The 23584-nt window shown below is 38.3% G+C and overlaps 1 protein-coding gene across 1 annotated transcript; it reads left to right on the forward strand.

The window, feature by feature from the left end:
- Positions 1–10735: 10735 nt before the first annotated feature.
- On the forward strand, positions 10736–18025 carry LOC308417443 (interferon-induced very large GTPase 1-like; the record flags this gene model as incomplete). Its single annotated transcript, XM_080912753.1, has 1 exon — positions 10736–18025. One exon carries the CDS (start codon positions 10736–10738, stop codon positions 18023–18025), a length of 7290 nt encoding a protein of 2429 aa, XP_080768879.1.
- Between the last annotated feature and the right edge of the window lie 5559 nt (positions 18026–23584).

Consider the following 23584-nt stretch of genomic DNA (forward strand, 5'->3'; position numbering starts at 1 on the left):
CATATCATAACTTTTCCAATAAATCTCTTAATCAAAGGGATAGTCTGGCCTATTGTCCTTCTTGAATTCTGAACCTTTTTATGAGACAGAGAAATGTGTAGGCATGCACAATTTAAAGGTAAGAAGACAACTCATAGAAAATAGTTCTCTTAGTGCAGATCCTAGAGATTAAATTCAGATCCTCAGGTATAGTGACAAAGACCCTTAGCCACTGAGCCATTTCACAGGCCTCCTACTGTCTACTTTTAAATCAAATTTTTGCTTTAACAATTGAGATTTTTTTAGTTCTTTATATACTCTCTCTCCCCAGTCTTTTATAGGTTTCTAGAATGTCTGTGGTTTTCTTTATAAACCCTTTCTAGTTAGAAGTGGGTTGTTCTTTTCCATTCAAATACATTAGAAGCTATCCTCCACATAGTAATTTTTATTTTATATAATTATTTATTGTTTCTGAGATAGCTCTAAGCTAAGGCAAAAATCTATTGTTCTTTCTCTAGAATTGGAGATCAAGGACGCACAATAGAAACACAGGCTATCTTCAAGATTCTCCTGAGCAAAGGAAGGTAATCCAATTCCACACTACTCCCTAACCATTTTAAGCTGCCTTTTTCATCTAAGCTGATCTGGAAACTCACTATGTAGCCCAGACTAGCTTTTATTTGTTATTTTTGAGCAGTATTTTCTGTCTGCTTGTTAATATGTACTTTGGGGTTGTTGAGAAAGATTATCTGTGAATAAGAACATGTTTACTTATTCCTTTGTAATATATGTACATTTTATTTTTTCTTTCCTCAGAATATGATTCCCAGAAAATTGGGGTTTGATGAGTAGTGTGATGGCTGAAGAAAAAGGCACCAGTGTTTCATTAGATTAGCTCCTCTCCTTCCAGAGCAATTACAGAAATGTTTTAACCACTATTCATGCTACACACCTTTTCTATCAGGCATTCTTTGATATCTAGTAAACTCTTTAAGACTTTAAACATATTATCTGAACTGTTTTATAATTGTTTGTCTGTTTGTTTACTTATTTATTTATATATGAAATAAGTGCATATGTTTATGTGGGTATAGGTGTGTTAAAGTACATATATGAAGAAATTAAACCTGGGTTGTCAACCTTGTTACCAAGTGGCCTTAACCACTGATCCATCTCATAAGCTCTTTACCTTATAATTTTATCAAGCTATTTTATGCATCTATATTAAAAGGTTGGTCTCAATGGCTGAGTACACTGTAAAAATTCATATTCAAATTTTACTGACATAAAGAATCCAGGAAGCACAAGATGAAAATAATAGTGTGTCTTAAAACTTATGCTGTATTAACAGAATACCTAAGATTATATACATCATTTATGATTTAAATACATAATTTGTAAGGTGTGGAGAATAGCAGTAGAATTTTTCATGTATTCAAAAGGAGAATAAAGAGTAGAGGGCTTGACATAAACCAAGTTAATAATGCATCTAAAGGTCAAGAGAGAAAGATAATATAGGGAGACTGTAAATAAAATGGCTTGCAATCTTGGAGATAAGAAAGTCTAAGGTAAAGACACCAATATCTGGTCAATACCTTCTTGCTACATTATCACATAAAGTTATAGAACTAGAAGAGTAAAAAGAAGCTGGGCTTGGCCAGTTATACACTCAATAACCACATACAATGGATAGCTCTCACACTCTACTCCCCACTTCTTATTACTATTACAATGGCAATTAAATCTCATTTTCTGATGACTTTGTAGAGTAGAATTTTGGGTCTACAGCTATACCACCTTGAACATGCTTGATCTCATCTGAAAGGCAGAATGTAGCTTCTTCTATCAGAATAATTTCTTTATCAAGTGACTGTTGGATTCTTTCTTTTGGTTTTCTCTCCTTATTCTTTACACAGATAGACTAAGAATTTTTTATATCTTTAAACTCTGCTTTCCTTAAATTGTATCTTTAAATCACTTTTCTTTTTACTTTTTAATGTATGCAGTTTAAAAGAAGCCATGTAGCATATTACTGGTTAGATATCTCTTCAGCCACATATTCTAACTCATCATTCTTAAGTTTTGATTTTATAAGCCAACATGAACACAGTTCAGTTAAATTCCTTGTCATTTTAAAACTAGTAGATCCTTGTCTCTAGCTTTCTGTCTTATTTAGGGTTTTACTGCTGTGGACATATAACATGACCAAGGCAAGTCTTATAAAGGACAACATTTAATTGGGCTGGTTTATAGGTTCAGGGGTTCAATTCATCATCAAGAGGGAGCATGGCAGCATCCAGACAGGCATGATGCAAGCAGAGCTGAGAGTTCTACATCTTCATCTGAAGGATGCTAGTAGAATAGTGACTTCCAGGCAGCTAGGATAAGGGTCTTAAAGCCCACACCCACAGTGACACACCTACTCCGACAAGGTGACACCTCCTAATAGTGCCACTCCCTGGCTGAAGCATATTCAATCCATGATACCTTCCAATATTTGTTTTCTTGTTCAGGGCCTCTGAGAATTATTTTAACTAACCACATTCTGATCATAATATCTAGGTAATCTCTAGAATATGCCAGACTTGCCTTGTAAATCTTTTCTTCTGATTTATGACCAGAATTGCCTCTATACTCTTATTCATGTAAATATAAGCTTGCATAGCCTATTCATCCAGTTCCTTCCAGCCTCTATTGTCCAACTCCAGGGCTATCTGCAAAATTTGACATCTCTGTCACAGCAACCCATACTCCACTTCTCTGGTATCAATTTTGTCTTCATCTCTTCAAGGTTGCCATAACAAATTACTTTAGTCCAGCCTGGAGGTTAGGAAGTTCAAAATCAGAAAGCTAGCCAGCATCAGGGTGCAAAAGAAGCAAATGAACCTAAACTTGTTCTTTTATAATAGCATTAATCTCATCTTCAAAAGTATGACATCTTGCCAGTCATAATACCTTTAATCCCACTGATCAAGAGATAGAATCTCTGAATTCAAAGCCAGGTTGATCTACATAACCAGTTCCAAACCAGCCATAGCTGAACAATAAGACCCAAGCTCTGAACTTGCAAAGGTCTCTGTAAATTCAGATCCTATAAAGTTTGATCACAGCAGCATATATCAACAAATCTGTCTATACCAGAGAATTGGTTCCCATCCTTGTTTTTCTGACTCTTTTTTTAAGTGAATATTCTCTGCATTTACATTTCAAATGTTATCCCTTTAACTCCCACCCCCCTACTCACTGCCCCTCCACTTGCCTCCATAAGGTTCTCCCTCTCCCAACAACCCACTCCACCTCAGTGCCTTGGCACTCCCCTACATTGGGAAAATGGACCTTTACTGGACCAAAGGCCTCTTCTCCCATTGATGCCAGACAATATGCAAGTGGAGCCATGGGTCTCTTCACGTGTTCTCATTGGTTGTTGTTTTAGTCCCTGTAAATTCTGGAGTGTTTGTTTAGTTGATAATGTTGTTCTTCCCATATGGCTGCAAACCCTTTTAGTTCTTTTAGTCCTTTCTCTAGCTCCTTCACTGGAGACCCTGTGTTCAGTCTGATGGTTAGCTGCAAGCATCCTCAACTATATCTGTATGATTCTAACTGAACCTCTTAGAAGACATCCATATCTGGCTCCTACCAGTAAGCACTTCTTGGCATCAGCAATAGTGCTTGGGTTTGGTGGCTGCATATGGGATGGACTCCCCAACTGAGGCAGTCCCTGAAAAATCTCTTCAATCCTGCTCCTCAATTTGTCCCTGTACTTCCTCTCGTGAGTTCTTATTCTCCCTTCTAAAAAGATCTGAGGCATCTATATTCTGGACTTTCTTATTTTTGAGCTATATAAGGTCTGTGAACTGTTTCTTGGTTATTTAGAGCTCTTTGGGCTAGTATCCACTTATCAGTGAATGTATTCAATGTGTGTTCTTTTGTTACTCTGTTTCCTTACTCAGGATAATTGCTTCTAGTTCCATCCATTTGCCTAAGAATTTCATAGCTATTGTTTCTAATAACTGAGTAGTACACCATTGTGTAAATGTACCACAATTTTGGTATCCATTCCTATGTTGAAGGACATCTGGGTTCTTCCCACCTTCTCCCTGTTACAAACAAGGCTGCTATGAAGATAGTGGAGCAAGTGTCCTTGTTGCATGTTGAAGCATCTTTTGGGTATATGCCCAGGAGTGGTATAGCTGGGTCCTCATGTAGTATCATGTCCGATTTTCTGAGAAACCACCAGACTGACTTCCTGAGTGTACCAACTTGCAATCCCATCAACAATGGAGGAGTGGTTCTCTTTCTCCATATCCTCCACAGTATCTGCTGTCACCTGGGTTTTTGATCTTGGCCATTCTGTCTGGTGTGAGGTGGAATCTCAGTTGTTTTGAAGTGCATTTTTCTGATAAATGGGGATGTTGAAAAATTCTTTAAGTGCTTCTCAGCCATTAAATATTCCTCAGTTGAGAATTCTTTGTTTATCTCTGTACCTCATATTTTTTTTAAATGTTAACCTGTTTAAGAATGCTGAAAATGTAGAAAATTCAGTTTCTAATACTGAATTCTATATGTCATCCATTGTAATTGGTATTTAAAATAAAACTATAAAGTTTGTTCCTTAATTTTTTGCGAGTAGAAATTGTTTAATTACAGATTTTTTTATAAAATATTATTGTAGCTCACAAAATTTGTTACATAATAATATATAATGAATAAAAAATTTTTTCCTTTTGCTTTTTCTTTCCTTTTTTTCTAAGAAGGATTGAGACTTCCACATTTTGTCCTTCCTTCTTTCTGAGCTTCATATGGTCTAAGAGTTGTTTCTTGAGTATTCAGAGCTATCTAGGGCTAGTACACAATTATCAGTGTCTGCATATCATATGTTTTCTTTTGTGACTGGGTTACCTCACTCCGAATGATATTCTCTAGATCCATCCATTTGCTTAGGAATTTCATAAAGTTTTTGTTTCTAATAGCTGAGTAGTACTCCACTGTGTAAATGTACCACACTTTCTGTATCCAATTCTCTACTAAAGGGCATCTGTATTCTTTCCAGCTTCTGGCTACTATAAATAAGGCTGCTATGAACATGGAGGAACATGTGTTTCTATTATATGTTAGAGCATATTTGGGGTATATGTCCAGAAGTGGAGTAGCTGGGTCTTTAGGTAGTACTATGTCCAATTTTCTAAGGAACCACCAGACTGATTTCCAGAGTGGTTGTACCAGCTTACAACCCCACCAACAGTAGAGGAGTATTCTTTTTTCTCTGCATCCTCGCCAGCATCTGCTGTCATCTGAGTTTTTGATCTTAGCCATTCTGACTGGTATGAGGTGAAATCTCAGAGTTGTTTGGATTTGCATTTCTCTGATGACAAGGTATGTTGAGCATTTCTTTAGGTGCTTCTCAGGCATTCAGTATTCTTCAGTTGAAAATTCTTTGTTTAACTCTGTATCCCATTTTTAATAGGATTATTTGATTCTCCAGAGTATAATTTTTTGAGATCTTTGTATATATTGGATACTAGCCCTCTATCAGATGTAGGATTAGTAAAGATCCTTTCAAATATGTTGGCTGCAATTTTGTCCTCTTGACAGTGTTCTTTGCATTACAGAAACTTTGCAATTTTATGAAGTCCCATTTGTCAATTCTAGATCTTAGAGCATAAGTCGTTAGTGTTCTATTGAGGAAATTTTCCCCCAGGGACTATGTGTTCTAAGCTCTTCCCCACTTTCTCCTCTCTTAGTTTTAGTGTACCTGGTTTTATGTGGAAGTTTTTGATCAACCTGGACTTGAGCTTTGTCCAAGGAGATAAGAATGGATTGGTTTGCATTTTTCTGCATGTTGACTGACAGTTGAACCAACACCATTTGTTGAAGATGCTGTCCTTCCTCCATTGAATGTTTTAGTTCCTTTGTCAGAGATCAAGTGACCATAAGTGTGTGGGTTCATTTCTGGATGTTCAATTTTGTTCCATTGATCTACCTGCCTATCTCTGTACCAATACCATGTGGTTTTTATAATGATTGATCTGTAATACAGTCTGAGGTCAGGAATGATGATTTCCCCCAAACGTTCTTTATTGTTGAGATTAGTTTTTGCTATCTGGGTATTTTCTTATTCCAAATGAATTACAAATTTCTCTTTATAATTCTATAAATAATTGAGTTGGAATTTTGATGAGGATTGCATTGAATCTGTAGATTGCTTTTGGCAAGATGGCCATTTATACTATGTTGATCCTTCCAATCCATGAGCAAGGGATATCATTCCCTCTTGCCAGATCTTCTTCGATTTCCTTCTTCAGAGACTTGAAGTTTTTGACATATATATTCTTCACTTGCTTGGTTAGGGTAACACCAAGGTATATTATATTGTTTGTACGATTGTGAAGGGTATCTTTTCACCAATTTTGATCTCAGCCTGTTTTTCCTTTGAGTAGGAAAAGGCTACTGATTTGTTTGAGTTAATTTTATATCCAGTTACTTTGCTGAAGTTGTTTATCAGATATAGGAGTTCACTGGTGGAATTTTTGGGGTCACTTAAGTATACTATCATAGCATCTGCAAATAGTGATATTTTGACTTTTCCTTTCCTATTTGTATCCCTTTGACTTCCTTTTGCTGTCTAATTACTCTGGCTAGGACTTCCAATACCATATTGAATAGGTAGCAGGAGTGTGAGCAGCCTTGTCTAGTCCCTGATTTTAGTGGGATTGCTTCAAGTTTCTTACCATTTAGTTTGATGTTGGCTACTGGTTTGCTGTATATTGCTTTTACTCTGTTTAGGTATGGTCCTTGAATTCCTGATATTTCCAAGACTTTTAACATAAAGGGGTGTTGAATTTTGTCAAACGCTTTCTCAGCATCTAGTGACATGATCATGTGGGTTTTTCCTTTTACTTCCTTTATATAGTGAATTATGTTGATGGATTTCCATATATTGAACCATCCCTGAATCCCTGGGATGAAGCCCACTTGATGGTGAGGGATGATTGTTTTGATGTGTTCTTGGATTCTGTTTGCAAGAATTTTATTGAGTATTTTATGCATCAATGTTCATGAGGGAAATTAGTCTGAAGATCTCTTTTTTTAGTAGGGTCTTTGTGTGGTTTATGTATGAGCATAATTGTGGCTTCAAAGACTGAGTTGGGTAGTGTTCCTTCCGTTTCTATTTTGTGGGATAGTTTGGATAGTATTGGTATTAGATCTACTGTGAAGGTCTGATAGAATTCAGCACTAAATCCATCTGCTCCTGGGCTTTTTTTGTTTGGGAGGCTTTTGATGACTGTATCTATTTCTTTAGGGGTTATGGGAGTGTCTAAATGGTTTATCTGGTCCTGATTTAACTTTGAAACCTGGTATCTCTCTAGAAATTCATCCATTTCCTCTAGATTTTCTGGATTTGTTGAATATAGGCTTTTGTAGTAGGATCTGATGATTTCTTGAATTTCTTCCATTTCGGTTGTTATGTCTCCACTTTTATTTCTGATTTTATTAATTTGGATACTCTCTCTGTACCCTCTAGTTAGTATGGCTAAGGGTTTATCTATCTTGTTGATTTTTTCAAAAAAAAAAAAAACAGCTCCTGGTTTTGTTGATTTGTTGTACAGTTCTTTTTGTTTCTACTTGGTTGATTTCTGCTCTGAGTTTGATTATTTCGTGTCATCTACTCCTCATGTATATATCTGCTTCTTTTTGTGCTAGAGCTTTCAGGTATGCTGTCAAGCTGTTAGAGTATGCTCTCTCCAGTTTCTTTTTGGAGGCACTCAGAGCTATGGGTTTTTCTCTTAGTACTGCTTTCATTGTATCCCACAAGTTTGGGTATCTTGTGCCTTCATTGTTAAATTCTAAAAGATCCTTGATTTCTTTCTCTATTTCTTCCTTGATCAAGTTATCATTGAGTAGAGCATTGTTCAGCTTCCATGTTTATGTGGGCTTTTTGTTGTTATTGAAGACCAGCCTTAGTCCATGGTGATCTGATAGGATGCATGGGATTGTTTTGATCTTCTTATATCTGTTAAGGCTCGTTTTGTGACTGACTATATGGTCAGTTTTGGACAAGGTACTGTGAGATGCTGAGAAGAAAGTATATTCTTTTGTTTTAGGATGAAATATTCTATAGATGTCTGTTAAATCTATTTAGTTCATAACCTCTGCTAGTTTCACTATGTCTCTGTTTAGTTTCTGCTTTCATGATCTATTGATGAGAGTAGGATGTTGAAATCTCCCACTATTATTCTATGTGGTGCAATATGTGCTTTGAGCTTTAACAGAATTTCTTTTCTAAACTGTGGGTCCCTTTTATTTGAAACGTAGATGTTCAGAATTGAGAGTTTATCTTGATAGATTTTTGCTCTGAGGAGTAAAAAGTGTCCTTCCTTATCTTTTTTGATAACTTTTGGTTGAAAATCTATTTGATTCAGTATTAGAATGGCTACTCCAGTTTGTTTCTTTGGACCATTTTCTTGGAAAGTTTTTTTCCCAGTCTTTCACTTTGAGGTAGTGTCTGTCTTTGTCACTGAGACGTGTTTCCTGTATGCATCAAAAAGCTGTATTCTGTTTACATATACAGTCTGATAGTCTTTGTCTTTTTATTGAGTTCATTGATGTTAATAGATATATATTAAGGAATAATGATTGTTCTTTCCTGTTATTTTTGTTGTTCGAGGTATAATTATGTTTAAGTGCTTTACTTCTTTTGGTTTTGTTGCAAGATTATTTTCTTGTTTCTCCTAGGGTGTAGTTTTCCTTTTTGTGTTGGAGTTTTTTATCTATTATCCTTTGTAGGGCTGGGTTTGTAGACAGATATTGTGTAAATTTGTTTTTTTTCTCCTGGAATATCTTGGCTTCTCCATCTATGGTAATAGAGTTTTGATAGATATAGTAACTTGGGCTGGCATCTGTGTTCTCTTAGGGTCTGTATGATGTCTGTCCAGGATCTTCTAGTTTTCATAGTCTCTATTGAGAAGTCTGGTGTAATTCTGATTCACCTGCCTTTATATGTTACTTGACCTTTTTCACTTACTGCTTTTAGTATTCTTTCTTTATTTTGAACATTTGGTGTTTTGACTATTATGCATTAGGAGAAATTTCTTTTCTGTCAATTTATTTGGAGTTATGTAGGCTTCTTGTATGTTCATGGTCAACTCTTTCTTTAGGTTGGGGATGTTTTCTTCTATAATTTTGTTGAAGATATTTACTGGGCCTTTTAGTTGAGAGTCTTTGCTCTCTTCTATACCTATTATCCTTAGGTTTGGTCTTGTCATTGTGTTGTGGATTTCCTGGATGTTTTGGGTTAAGAGCTTTTTTTATTTTTGCATTTTCTCTGACTGATGTGTCAATGTTTTCTATGGTGTCTTCTGCCCCTGTGATTCTCTCTTCCATCTCTTGTAGTCTGTTGGTGATGCTTGCATCTATTACTCCTGATCTCTTTCCTAGGTATTCTATCTCCAGGGTTATCTCCTTTTGTGATTTTTTTTTATTGTTTCTATTTCAGTTTTCAATTCCTTCACCAGTTTGGTTGTGTATTTGTATATATGTTTAAGTGATTTTTGTGTTTCCCCTTCAAGGGCTTTTATTTGTTTACGTGTGTTTTCCTGGTTCTCCTGTAATTCTTTAAGGGAGTTATTCATGCACTATTCAAAGAACTCCATCATCATCATGAAGTATGATTTTTAAGTCCAAATCTTGTTTTTCTGGTGAGTTTGGGTATCCATCATTTGCTGTAGTGGGATAACGGTGTTCTGATGTTGCCAGGGTGTCTTGGTTTCCATTTTTAGGTTCTTATACTTGCTGTCTATGGTGCTAGGTGATCTTGTTGTCTCTGTCTGAAGCTTGACTCTCTTGTGGGTCTGTGAGACCACTAGTAAATAGTCTCCATATGATTCAAAGATGATATTAACAAAAGAAAAAGAATGATTAAGAGTTAAAGAAACAAAACAAATTAGTAGTGTTTCTAAATGCACGGAGAGAAATTTAATATTATGAAATAACCTGGAAAGGCCAGGCATGGTGATGCACACTGGCAATCCCAGGAGTTTGGAGGTCAAAAGAAAAAAAATATGAGTTAGAGTCCAACCTAGGCTAAAGAACAAGCTCTGTCCCAGCATGAGACACTTAGTAAAACCCTGTCTGAAGAAGGAAAAACATGACAGAGAAATAGAAATGGAACAAACCAACACTGAATTCACAAAAACTAAGAAAAAAATCAACTGCTGATATCACTTGTTTGTAAAAGTATCAACCAAGCAAACTCATGTATGTTATCAAATACTCTCTTTCATGTTAATTCCCGAAAAGCAGTTGATTCTGTGAAAGAGAAAGTTTAAAAATCAGGTAAACGTATCAGGCAATGGTGGTATACATCTTTGTTCACAGAACTCAGGAAGAAGAAGAAAGCAAATCTCCACTTTAGGACTAGCCTGCTTTACAAGTGAGTTCCATAACAGCCAGGACTATACAAAGAAACCCTGTCTTGAAACCAAATGACATCAGGCAAAGTGGCAACTCACCATAGTATCCAAAAAAAAAAAAAAAACAGGTCATGTTGACAACACCAAAAATGACAGGCTTCAAACACGAACACACACACACAAAATCACCCACAAAACTTGTTTTGAAATATACTTGAATGATTACAGGAGATGAAGAAAACTAACAGAGTTGAAACATTAGTAATTCACTTTTCTGGCTCCACAGCTGACACTTCCTTAGGTCAGGACACAGACAAAACTAACTACAATCTGTTCCTCACAGAGCCATGGCAACAGAAAAGTGCATCCCTGATGAGCCTCAGCTAACAAGCAGAAACAGCCATGATCTCCAGGACATCCTGACAGAAGTGGGACTGTCTGCTGACTACTGGTTGCCTAAGCTTCAGGAAGACCTGGGTGTGACCTCTGCCCAGTGCTTACAATATTTAAACCAAAGAGACCTCCAGAAGCTAAAGTCCCAAACACAACACACCTGGGAGAAAAAGGCTCTGGAGAAGCTACTTGACCTCTCACAGCCAAAGACTGATGCACAGCTGCAGGAAACTCCAGCAGAGATGATAAAGAACAGGCAGAGGCAGGCAGGACAGGCACTGCAGGCTCTGAGATCCTTGCAGTCAGAAGGGAAGAACAGAGAAGAAGAGACAGTGAGGAGAAGAGAAACAGAGCTTAGACAAGCAATGGAGATCCCTGAGGAGTGTTGGCCAGTATCTGAAGTGCCCCTAAAACACGTCACTGAAATAATGGAGAGACATCTCAGTACCATGGATCAGACCCTGGCTCACGGTCCAAACCTCTCCGATGCAGATCTGGTAAGATGGGCATCTGGAGGGCTGGCTCTGAAGGGAATTTATAAGACCAGCCACCAAAGAAGCCTGATCCAGAAGAGAGAAGAGCTACTCAGTGTCCCTAAGCAGTTCTCACTTGTTGGCCCAGAACATGCTATGTGGATAGAAACAAAGGAATTTTCTTCCTTTCAAGAACAAGCCATGTTTACACAGACTATAAAGACCCTGGGTTTCAGTTTTAACTCCCTGCTTAAAGGCAAAGGTTGGGGACTTAGTCTAGAAGCTGGCATGGGTCAAAGCAAACACACAAAATCTAAGGATACCCACCAATCACATTCAGAGCAATCTTATTTCTGCCAAGCCAAGTTCAGCTACATCCCATTGGCCACCTGCCATTTTCACATTAATCATCTTCAACTCTCCAAGGCTGCTCTCCAGGAACTAAAATGTATTGAAGAACTCCTGGAGCAGAATACACACCCTGATGGATTCCCCATACTGAGGCACAGGGCTGAGAACTTTTTCCACAGGTTTGGCTCTCATGCTGACCAAGGCCCACTGCACCTGGGGGGAATCTACTGCTGGAAAGCCATTTCAGAAGGTTTCCACAGTGAGCAATTGGCTGATGTAAAGCAGCAAGCAGAAGAGTCTTTGAATATATACATAAGGGGCAGCTATAGTGGCTTTGGAGTTAACGCTGATGCAAGTGTAAATAAGTCAGACTCACATTCAAAAGCAGCATCTTACAATACAACTCATCAAAATGTCAAATGCCAGGTGCAACTATCTGTAGCCCAGATAGGCGGACCAGCAGAAGCCGAGGGAATTTCCCAGTGGACAGCTGGTCTTATAGCTAGCAATAAAACCTGGTCAGTCATTGATAGGGGATTCAACTTGGTACCTATTTGGGACATCATCCTGTCCAGTCACAGAACTGACTTTAAGGATGCTCTTCAAGTGGCTACCTGCCTAAAAGACAACTACACTGCCCTGACTGGACTTGCTGCCCAGATCCAAGAAGGAGAAGAATTTTTTACTGCTAGAAAAGATGCTAGGCTTTTCTTAGAGGATGTGAAATGCTGGGAGGTTTCTGATCCTGAAGAACAGCTTAGTAAGTTAATATATTTTATGCAAACATTGAGTCAAAAAATAAAAAGTTATGACATTTGGATTAATACATGTCTCACAGATTGGGATCTGCAGAATTTTCTGATAAACACTGTCAACTTCTGCAAAAATTCACCCACTTATAAAACTCAGTTTATTAAATCTCAGTTGTGCAGCCTTCTAGACCCTCATGTCTACAAAGTGACAAACTTTCCTCAAGCACAATCCATCATACAGTGGATCAATCAAACAGAATCCATAGAAGAGCAAGTCAAAATCACCTCATTTTCTGAACTCATTAAAACCTTGAAGAAAACCCATGAAAACCTGATGGATGTGAATTTCAAAAGTGAGTCCCCAGAAACAGAGGAAGAAGCAAAAAGAAAGGCTACACATGAGGTGACCACAGCTCTCAGCTCCTTCTTGAAGTACCTCAGAGAAACAGAGCAGCCAGACATGCAGCTGCTGCTACTCTCCATTGCAGCTGGTGCAGGCTATCAATTAGAAAACAGCATTTTTCAGCGAATTCTTGGGTGTAAGGAGGTAAATTTCCTCTTGGATCAAATGCAAAGTAACCAACACAAATACCAAGAGCTTAAAAATATTTGCAATCACAGAGCCCAGGCATTTCTGGTGCTCACAGCACTAAAAGCCACAGTTGAAATCACAGATATTTCTACAGAAGAGAAAGGACAACGTTTGACATTAATAAAACAACATATGGGGAAATTGTTGTCTGACGAGGTTGCGCATGTCCTCACAAAACATGAAGCACATCAAGACTGGGAAGCTCTGGAGAATGATTTGAGATTACTCATTGATGGGGACTATAAAGTCACCACCCCTTCTTTACAAATGGATGAGGTAAAAAAACAATTGCAAAGTCTCTGCCATGAAAAGAAACAAACTTATAAACAAAATAATGACAAAAGCACAAAGGAAAAGATAGAAAATGGACTTTTCCTAGACTTACTCCAACGTCTAGGCCTAGACCATTACTACCCTAAAAGAATGAGCAGAGCTGACTTCCATCTGATCTACAAGGCCTCTGTGCACAATTCACAGCCAAGATCTGAAAAAGAGCTTCCTTTCTATTTCCTACAAAAGCTACTGATGTTGGATTATGGGTTGAGAAATCTGGTCTTCAGAGATGATGAAAACATAAAAGACCAGCTCACAATAGATTCCTCTGATCATGAAAATGAAGATTTTGATCCATATGAAGATGTCATCAAAGACAAGGACAGTCTTAGCTACCCTTCAGCCACTGAGTCCTGGCCCCACATTCACCCAATGGATATCCAGATGGCCATTTTTCACTGTGCAGATGATCTTGCCAGGCAGTTTATTTTGTCCAAACTGTCTATTTGTCAATATGCTCTCCCCCTTGTGGTACCAAATCCTAACACTTGTCAGATTGAATTTAATCTCTGGTCTCTCAGACAAATTAGGAGGAGTTGGCAAAATGCAATTCCATCTCCACAGGACCAAAGCTATGGTCACAAGAATCATCAGATATGCCAAGCCTCTACTCCTGTTGTGGCTTTCATTAGAGTAGGAAATGGCCTCTCTGCTTCCAAATCTCAGATCATAAACTCTCTCCTCAGTAAACGTAAACACGATGTGTTTTATCACAGACACTGCAGAGGAAGCAACAAACACTGCCTCCTGATGGAGGGGGTGGTGGAAATCTGCTGGTTCTGTCCTGGGGGCCAAAGTGAGGACATATTTGACAAGTGTCTGGCCTTCACCAATCTTCATGGAGATGCCAAGGAGCATAGTCAACAACTCAGCTTCCTGCAAGATGTCTCTTCTCTCATTGTGATCCTTATGTCGGCTTCTGATAACAGTAAAGAGAACCAGAATCTTGTCAGACACCTCTGTCAGTCATCAAGACCTTTGATCTGTTTGGTTGACGACAAAGAAAAGGACATAGCAAATAATTCTGGGAAAAGAATGAGAATTGGCATCAAGAATAGGAATGAGGCAGAATTAACAGAGGAGCTCACAAATGCCATCAAACATTTTCTACAGCTCTCTAATACTGCTCTCAGTTTAGAGGACTGTTCAGAGATAGCTAGAAAACAAGGATTCCTTATTGATGAAGATCAGACAGACTGCAGGGAAGCCAAAGAAAATGCACAGACTATAATGGCCCTACTGGAGGAATGCAGGTTATCTCAGACAAAAGAGAATTTACTGCCCCTTCAAGGACAACTTTGGCACCTTTGGTGTAAGAAAGACAAAGAATTCTATCATCTGAGAGAAAAGGGGAATAGGAGCATTGAACAACACAAGAGTGAGATTGAGTCTGATAAAAAAACAATTCGACGTTGGCAACTGGAAAAAGCCTTTCCTCTCAATGATTTAATGCGCTCTGTTCTTGAACTCCTCCAAGAATATTCAGAAACCAACAAAAAACTCTACTTTTTGCAGTGGCTGACTCTGTTTCTTGACAACCTGACAATAGAACACCTGGAGAAGTTACAGGAAAAACAGAGATCATTGTGGTTAATGGTACAAACAGAGAAACAAAAAGCACAGAAGAGCAACTCCCTGACACTCTGGCAGAAGCAGATAGAAGCCATCTCCACAGAGATGAAGGACTGTACTTTAGGGACTGAGCACCTTCTCCGAGAAGTTGGCCAGATCTATGAAGCTCTGGAAGAAACTTCCTCCTCTAGAGATAGCCTTTTTCTCTGCCTCCCTCAGATTGCTGCAGACCTGATGATTGCTGGTGTTCCCATTGAACTGATGGATGGGGATGCTTCATATGTGCCTCTAAAGTGGGTAGCAGCTATTTTTGACAAGATCTCAGAGAAAGTTGGAGACAAAAGACTGTTTGTTCTCTCTGTCCTTGGCCTGCAGAGCTCAGGAAAATCTACCCTGCTGAATGCCCTCTTTGGGTTGCAGTTCACAGTAAGTGCAGGCAGGTGTACCAAGGGGGCCTACATGCAACTCCTGAAAGTGGAAGAGACATTTACAGAAGAACTCGGCTTTGACTTTGTGCTTGTTGTAGATACTGAAGGACTTCGGGCACCAGAACTCAACAGTAAATCCCAGAATTGGGACAATGAGTTGGCAACCTTTGTGATTGGCCTTGGAAACTTGACTCTGATCAATATTTTTGGGGAGAATCCCTCAGAGATGCAAGACATCCTACAAATAGCTGTCCAGGCCTTTCTAAGGATGAAACAAGTGAAAATCTCCCCCAGTTGCCTCTTTGTCCATCAAAATGTGGGAGAAGTTACAGCTAAAGACAAAAATATGGAAGGAAGGAGGTGTTTAGAGCAGAGACTGGATGAAATGGCAGTTACAGCTGCAGAACAAGAAGAGTGCTCAAATGTATCCCACTTCAATGACGTCATTAAGTTTGATGTCAATAATCATGTCTACTACTTTGCTCACCTCTGGGATGGCAATCCCCCAATGGCCCCTCCCAATCCTCGTTATAGTCACAATGTTCAGGAACTAAAGAATAAAATTATTTTGACTGCCAAACAGGAACCCAGAGGTAGTATCATGAAGATATCAGATGTCAAATTTCGAGTTCAGGATTTGTGGAAAGCCCTGGTCAATGAGAACTTTATTTTCAGCTTCAGGAATACCAGAGAGATCATGGCCATGAGCAAGCTGGAAACCATGTATAACCACTGGACCTGGGAGCTGAGAAGTCACATGCTGGACTTTCAGAACCAGCTAATCAATCAGATTCAGAACGGGAAAATTCAGGCACTCAAAACAAACATATTTGAGGCTCCAATCACAGAAAAGTATGTAGCAATTAAGCAAGAACTTGAAAAATATTTCAATGAAGACCCAGACAATGAAATACTGGTTCAATGGAAATCAAATTTTGAAAATAAGCTAATAATCCTTAAAGAGGCTCTAATTGCAGACACCAGAAGAAAAGCCAATGAACTTATTCATTTAAAAAAGAACCAAGAAAGGCTAGATCAGAAAAAGTCAAGTTATGAAAATGAGTTGTTGGAAAGAAGCAGAAAGTTGGCTTTAACTGTAAAGGGTAATGAGTTGAATGAAGAAGAGTTACATGAAAAATTCGATCAACTTTGGAAAAAATGGGTCTATGATGTGTCCTCAGACCTTCCTCCTGTCACCGAACCTGACATTGACACAGATTCTGAAAACATCCTCTGGGAATATTTCCAAAAGGAGATAAACATGGTAGACATACTAATGAGATATTCTGAAGACAAATTTCAAATAAATTATGATGAGCATGTAAAAATGAATAAAAAGTATAACTTCATGACTCGGACATTAAAGGTCTGTGATAGGGTATCTATTAATATAACTACTGAAAATATTATTACAAGATTTAATGAAACTATCGACAATATTCATAAGCAACAGTGTGATTATAATTCAAGTTATTTCCATGAAATCCTGAGAATAATAGAAGAAGAGGTAAAATCAGCACATACTCAGGAAAGATACACATTTACAAGCAAATACATCATTGAGTTGTCTTTATGCTTATTCCAAAGAGCATCTAAGAGTTTTAAGGAAATGCACAAGACATACAAGAGGGCAAATGATCCTGTGAACTATCTGGAGAGGAAGAAAGATGATTTCTTTATGAGTTTTAAGATCTCCTGCCAAGGTGCCACCTCCATCACATCCTTCGTTGACTTCCTGTGGCTCAAGCTCACTCCTGCTATTTCTGCCACCATAAGGGGGAAAATGGTCATTAAAATTGCTGGAGACATGCGGTCTAGCTGCCCCGAATTCAATGGAAACAGGGCTAACCTGGAGAAACATATTCTCATTTCTCTGGCAGAAGAAGAAAACTTTGATAACTACTGGCAGTACCTTCATTATACAAAATCTTTTTTTAGCAGCTATATTGAAAACCATATTAAACGATACTGTTCAGATGAAGGAAGTAAAAAAATAAAGACTTTTTTAAAAATAAGTTTAGGTGATATCAAGAATGCCATTCTGTCTGCCATTCATGAGTCCACAGCAGTAGCTAAAGACAAAGGCAGCACTGCAGCTGGCTGGCTGGATCTGTTCTGTGACCACCTAGGGAGCAACCTGATCTTCCCAAGAAGAGACCTGGTAAGCATAGAGCACCAGGAGATAATGGACACTGAGTTTCTCAAGGAAGCCATGAGCACAGCTTTGGATCCTGCAATGAGCAAAGTAGAAGAGGAATGCTCAAGAAAGCCCATGGATGAAATGGTTCCTGACATTGAGAAAATTCTCTCTGAACATCTCTGTGGCTGCTGGAAACAATGTCCTTTGTGTAATGCAATTTGTACAAACACCATTCCCCAACATGAAGGAGACCACAGTGTGCCGTTCCACCGTCCTCAGGCTGTCAATGGCTGGCATAAGCATAAAACAGACCACTTTGTCATTGATTGTTGTACCAGTTCAGTAGCAAGTGACCGCTTCATGCTTTTGAGAAATAATCGGGAAATCTCATATAAGAACTACCGGCAGGCAGGAGGGGACTACGCCACGTGGAGCATCACCCCAGATTCATCCACCCAGTCATATTGGAAATGGTTTGTCTCACACTTCAGATCAAAACTAGAGGAAAAATACCAGAAAAAATTTACAGATACAGGTGAAATCCCCAAGGCATGGGCCAAAATCACAAAGGAGGATGTGCTCAAGGATTTAAAAGAACAATAATATTCAATGAGTAACCCAATATCAGAAAGATTCACAGCATACTTAAATAAGTCTAAAACACCTCCCACTAACAAGAGTCTCCAATATTTCCATTTTTCAGAATGAAATGTTTAAAAGCTTGAAGCTTTAGTATAAAAATCTTTAATTCTCTGTCTCGATTTCTTCTGGTTTAAAATCTAACTATCATGGCTAGGAAGATATTTCAGAAGTTATGAGCAGATGTTGTTCCTGTCGGGGTCCTGGGAGAATTCCTGGCATCCACATGGCAGCTCCAGAGCCGTTTGTAACTCCAGTTCCAGGAAATCTGATACCTGTTTCTGTGGTAAGCTTGCACACACAACCGGCAATCACAACATACAAAAAAATCAATTACCAATAAATGTGAGCATATTATAAAATAAAGTCCACTTAAAATACCTAGGTCATACTTCAAACAATAGCTATGTATATTTTTACATTTTTATAGTAATATGAACTTAAGGATTTTTGTACATATGAGGCTAGCACATATGTAGAAATCTACAACATCCAATTTCATAATGGTGAGATACTTATAAATGCACCCCACAAATAGAATAAAGAATATATAGAATATATTCTATATATTATATAGACGTAGAGAATATAGTAACAGCTATCATGGACAGAGGGTAGCATAAGGGAAAGGAGATGTTATTCAAAGGGGAGAAAGTCTCAGACACGAGGAATAGGATCTGTTGAACCATGGTTAATCATACATACTTTGAAACTGCTAAAATAGCACATTTTAAATGTTCTTCAAACAAAAGGTGATTCGTATGTGAGGTGATGGGTATGTTTATTTGCTCATTTCACAATGTACAAATGGCACTACATTGAGCCCTTCGATAAATATAATCAATAAAGACATTAAATTTCAAAAATATAAACATGTAGGTTTCTTTTTAATTAATTTATTTATTTACACATCCAAATATCAGCACCTCCTCTCCTCCCCTTCTCAGAGCCCTCCCTCACCCCTAGAACATCACATCACATGTAGGTTTCTTAAATGAAGATTGAAGGTTCTCAGGGTTTTGTTTGTTTGGAAGAGGAGGAGGTTGAGGGGTCTTTGAGGGTTTGTTTTTATATTTTGTTTTTAAACAAGGTCTCATAATCTAAACTAGCCTCAAATTCAGTGTGTATCTGAAGATGACCCTTAAGTTTTGATCCACCAGGCCCAATTTATGTGGTGCTGGAACAACCCCAGAGCCTTATTGTGTTAGGCAAGCACTGTACCAATTATACTGAGAATATTTGAAAGGATTCTCCTTTTCTTAGAGGGTGGAAATACACCAATCTGAGGAAGTCTAACAACTGAGATGTGTCTAAAGACTACCTACTTAAGTTTAACGTTTTTCATTTGGACTTTGGAGGAAAAAAATCTGCAAAGTACATTTTATTTCACCTTCCCCTCGAAGTTGCAATTCTCTTCATTCCAACACCTCAGCATTATCTGGGAAAACAATTTAACATTTTGTGTTAGCACTGTGTTATATGAGTTGACAAGAGAGCAAAGGAGATGTGGGTTATCATTCCAGATACTGTCCTAATCAACAGTATTGCTGCCATTGTAATAATGGTGCCTATGGGAACATAGTCACTGTGGCCTCATAGGTACCCTAACAGTGAAACAGTAGATTTCTCATTATTCTTGACGGAATACATCAATCACTGCAAATAAAATAAAAACATCTACAAATAAAATTGAAACAGTGTAACAAAGAGAGCAAGTATGCATAAGCTTACGTTATTACATTATAGTGCCTCTTCTTACTCCTTTCCTTTCAAATATTTTATTAGGACACACTGATAGGCTTAAACAGCCTCATCCACCCCTCACTAGGAGTAATATTTAATATGGCTCCTTGGGAAATCAAATTAGATAATATAGTTAATCTTTAATAACTGTGATTATAACTTAGAAATTCAAATGCACTTCAGATTATTAAAGTCTTTGGGAAATTACTAATAGTTACAATGATTCCAATATTAATCAACCAAATACTTAACAAAACTAACTGCAACAAGTATTATTTATCATTATAAAAAATGCTGTTTTGGACTCCCCACAAGCATAGTTTTACACTCAAGTGAGTTATTAAAGAAAGGGAAAGCAAAAAGAGGAAGGAACCAGGTATGATGATGGCACATACTTATCATTCTTCTTTTTGGATAAGAATTATTTATTTATGTATGTGAGCACACTGTATCTCTTCAGACACACCAGAAGAGGTCGCCAGATCCCATTACAGGTGGTTGTGAGCTGCCATGTGGTTGCTGGAAATTGAACTGGGGACCTCTGGAAGAGCAGAGAGTGCTCTTAACCGCTGAGCCATCTCTCCAGCATACTTATCATTCTAGCACTTAGGATGCAGAGGCAAAAGAATCCAGTGTCTGAGGCCATCCTAAACTACACAGAAAGACTGTGTAAAAAAGGGGAGTGAGGCGGAAGGGTAAGATGGTACAGAAAGTTGTAAATTTGTATAAGAGCTAAGAACTAGAGACGCTATCTTACAGTTCTAATTAAGAGCATTAAACTCCTAATTTAGACTGCTTAGCCATGCATATACTCCCTGAGTCACGTGGCCCTGGATAAATTTACCATCTCTGCATCATTTTCTTTATCTACAAAATAATACCACCCCAGGTACAAGAATGACAATAAAATATATGTGCCTGGTATATTAGTAGTAACCAGTAGCAGCAACAGGAATAGCAAAAGTGACATTAGCAGAATTATATAGGCTTTTAATATTATAATTACCATTGCTATTATGCTTGAATAAATTTGTGATTATATATTACTCAATTATAAATTCATTGAAAAAGCAGATCAAAATTCTACACTTGGAACCAAGTAGTGGAACTACTCTTTCCTCTGTATTTTTTTTCCTCTAAACATGATTTTTTGTTGTTGTTGTTGTTGTTAGAAAATAGAAATAAAATTTCCAAGTTCAAAATGGGTATGGAAAATGGAGAAAAGTCAGAATACTTCCATTATTAGATTTCTTTGACAATAGCTATCAGATAACCTCCAATGTTATTATTATTTCTAATATAATCCAAATTATTTGCATTTATTCTAAATTGGAAAATATGTGAACCAGGGATTGTCCTTCTATAAATAGTCCCTCTGACCGTTTCTTCTTTTTGGAACGGTTATGTTTGATCCACAGACTAGGCTGCAGTTGCTATCAACTCTTCAGCAGTAAAATAGAAATGCTTCTCCAAACTTCTACTTAAGGAAGAACCTGCTGGCAGAGGGAGGAGAATGTAGTAAGCATGCGCACTCTTCAGCTGTCAGGTTGTTCGGATCTGCCTCAAGCACACAGAGCCTCTTTATTGGAAGTCACGTCTTTCCAGGGGCTCTTTGTACACATTGAGCAAGACACAAAGGCCCAACCATGCAACCTAACCAGGATGCTCTGATGGTATTCACCTACCCTAGAGCTTCTACTCAATTCAAGAAAGTTTGTGACGCCTGCATCACCCTTCAGCTTTTCCCCTTACCAAGACTTCCTTCTGCCCTCTTTGTTCACAGGTGTTTGTCTATAACAAACACCTCTCACAACTGTTTCAGCACCTTCCTCTGCATAAACTAATCGGTAATATCCTTAAGGCCCTAGTAAAGACTGCTAAATACAAATAAATCTGAACAATGACTGTGAATCACAAAGATATAATACAAAAGGAAAGTAAGGGCAACCCAACCTTCTCTTCCCAGATCTGTGGAAAGAGAATCCTATCCATTCCAAGCTTCCCATGAGTCACCAGCAAGCAGGAGACTGAGTACTAGGCATACGCTACCTTTTCCCTGATGTGACAAACACCTAAGAAAACAGATCTAAATGAAGAAAAAAATGTCTTTTGGACTCAATTTGGGAGGTTTTGGTTCACAGTCACTTGGCTACGTTGCTTTGGGCCTGTGGTAAGGCCAAACAAATATGCCAAGGAGGATACAAAAAAAAAAAAAAAAAAAAAAAAAAAAAAACAAGACTGCCTGTTTAATGGTGGTCAGGAAGCAGACTTGGATAGAAATGTTCAGGAACAAAATTTATCCCTCAAAGGCTGGTCCCAATGGCTATTTCTTCCAAATAGCTCCCACCTCTTCAGATATCATTCAGCTACAAATTTATCAATAGAGCCACCCATTTATGAGGTTGGCACTTTCATGACCTAACAACCTCTCCAAAGAGCTACCACATAGTGACCAAGACAACCAAAATATGCCCTCTGCCCTCTTTAAACTATATGAAACATAACTGCCGGGTAGGAAACTTGTCAGTAAATTGTTAGAAAACAGAAAAGTAGACAAAAAAGAAAGGTCAAACTGACTGATAGAGCAAGTACAGATCTGTTTTTTCCAACATGCCTTCGAATTGCCAGCAAGGTAAAAAGCCAAGGCCTTGCAAAGGCATTCCTTAGAAGAGAAATGGGAGTAATAGTTAAATTGAGACTAAATAGGAGGCTCACCTTGCTCCCCCTGTGCTTCGTACTGGAACTACTGCTGTTGATGCTACAGCTTTATCACGTGATGTGATGGCAGAGACCTACAGATGCAAGTAGACATTCCCTTCATCCAACCACAGGCTTTCCTTCTATGACAAGGCATGGGGCCTACCCTTAAGAGTTGTTTATTTCCCAAGTGAAACTCCTTTGAAGAAGCCTAATTTTTTGTTTTGTTTTGTTTGCAAGTGGTTATCAACTAGAGATAGCTTCTGGGCTAGGTATTGGGGCATGTGTTTGCCTCTCCTTTCCAAAGGCTCCCTTGACGTGACATCAAGTTATTGGATCTCTTCAAGCCTAGTGAGGAGAGAAAATGAAAACTGTGATGTAAGCTTTAAGGGCACCAATAACTGCAGGAGAAACTGAATGTCTTGGTAAAAATTTCAAACACCTATGATTTTCTCCACTGCTTATGTGTAGTTGGCACTGCTACTTTTTGGGTTCTTTCTTCTAACTTTCTCCATCTGTTTTCTCCCCTTTCAATCCCCTAACACTAGATAGAATGGGGGAGGGGAAGGTTAGAGGAAAGAGCTCCCCAAATAAAGGCAGGGGTTGGAGCGGGGTATCATTAGACTACTTCCTACTGGTTAGTAGCATCGATTTCCTTAGGGAAAGTTTGGTCTTTGCCATCAAAATACCTGATTTCTTCTTGTTGTCATTTCTTCTTTATGCACAACTACATAACAAACCACAACCACCAACCCATCGCCCTTTTCCGGGCCCTAGCACTCATATACAGTCTAAAGAGTCCCCAGAATTTCAAACGTCACACAATCACAGAAACTATCTGCAGCTGGCAAAATCATACCCCTGTAAGAGCACAAGGCAAATCCTAGTCAGTTGCTGCAGCCAGTTCAAAGTAGCCCCATATCCCATACACGGGATTAAAACAAAACACATTCTTATAATATATCTGTGTTTCTTAAAGAAACCAAAATCTCAACATTCTCACTACACTTAGGTATCTCATAATCTAGCTGTTACCATTGTTCTTACAGGCTTCCAACTTCTGAGACCTTAGTTCATTCAGAG

Source organism: Micromys minutus (assembly GCF_963924665.1).
Source record: "Micromys minutus genome assembly, chromosome: 2".
NCBI classification, from domain to species: Eukaryota; Metazoa; Chordata; class Mammalia; order Rodentia; family Muridae; genus Micromys; species Micromys minutus.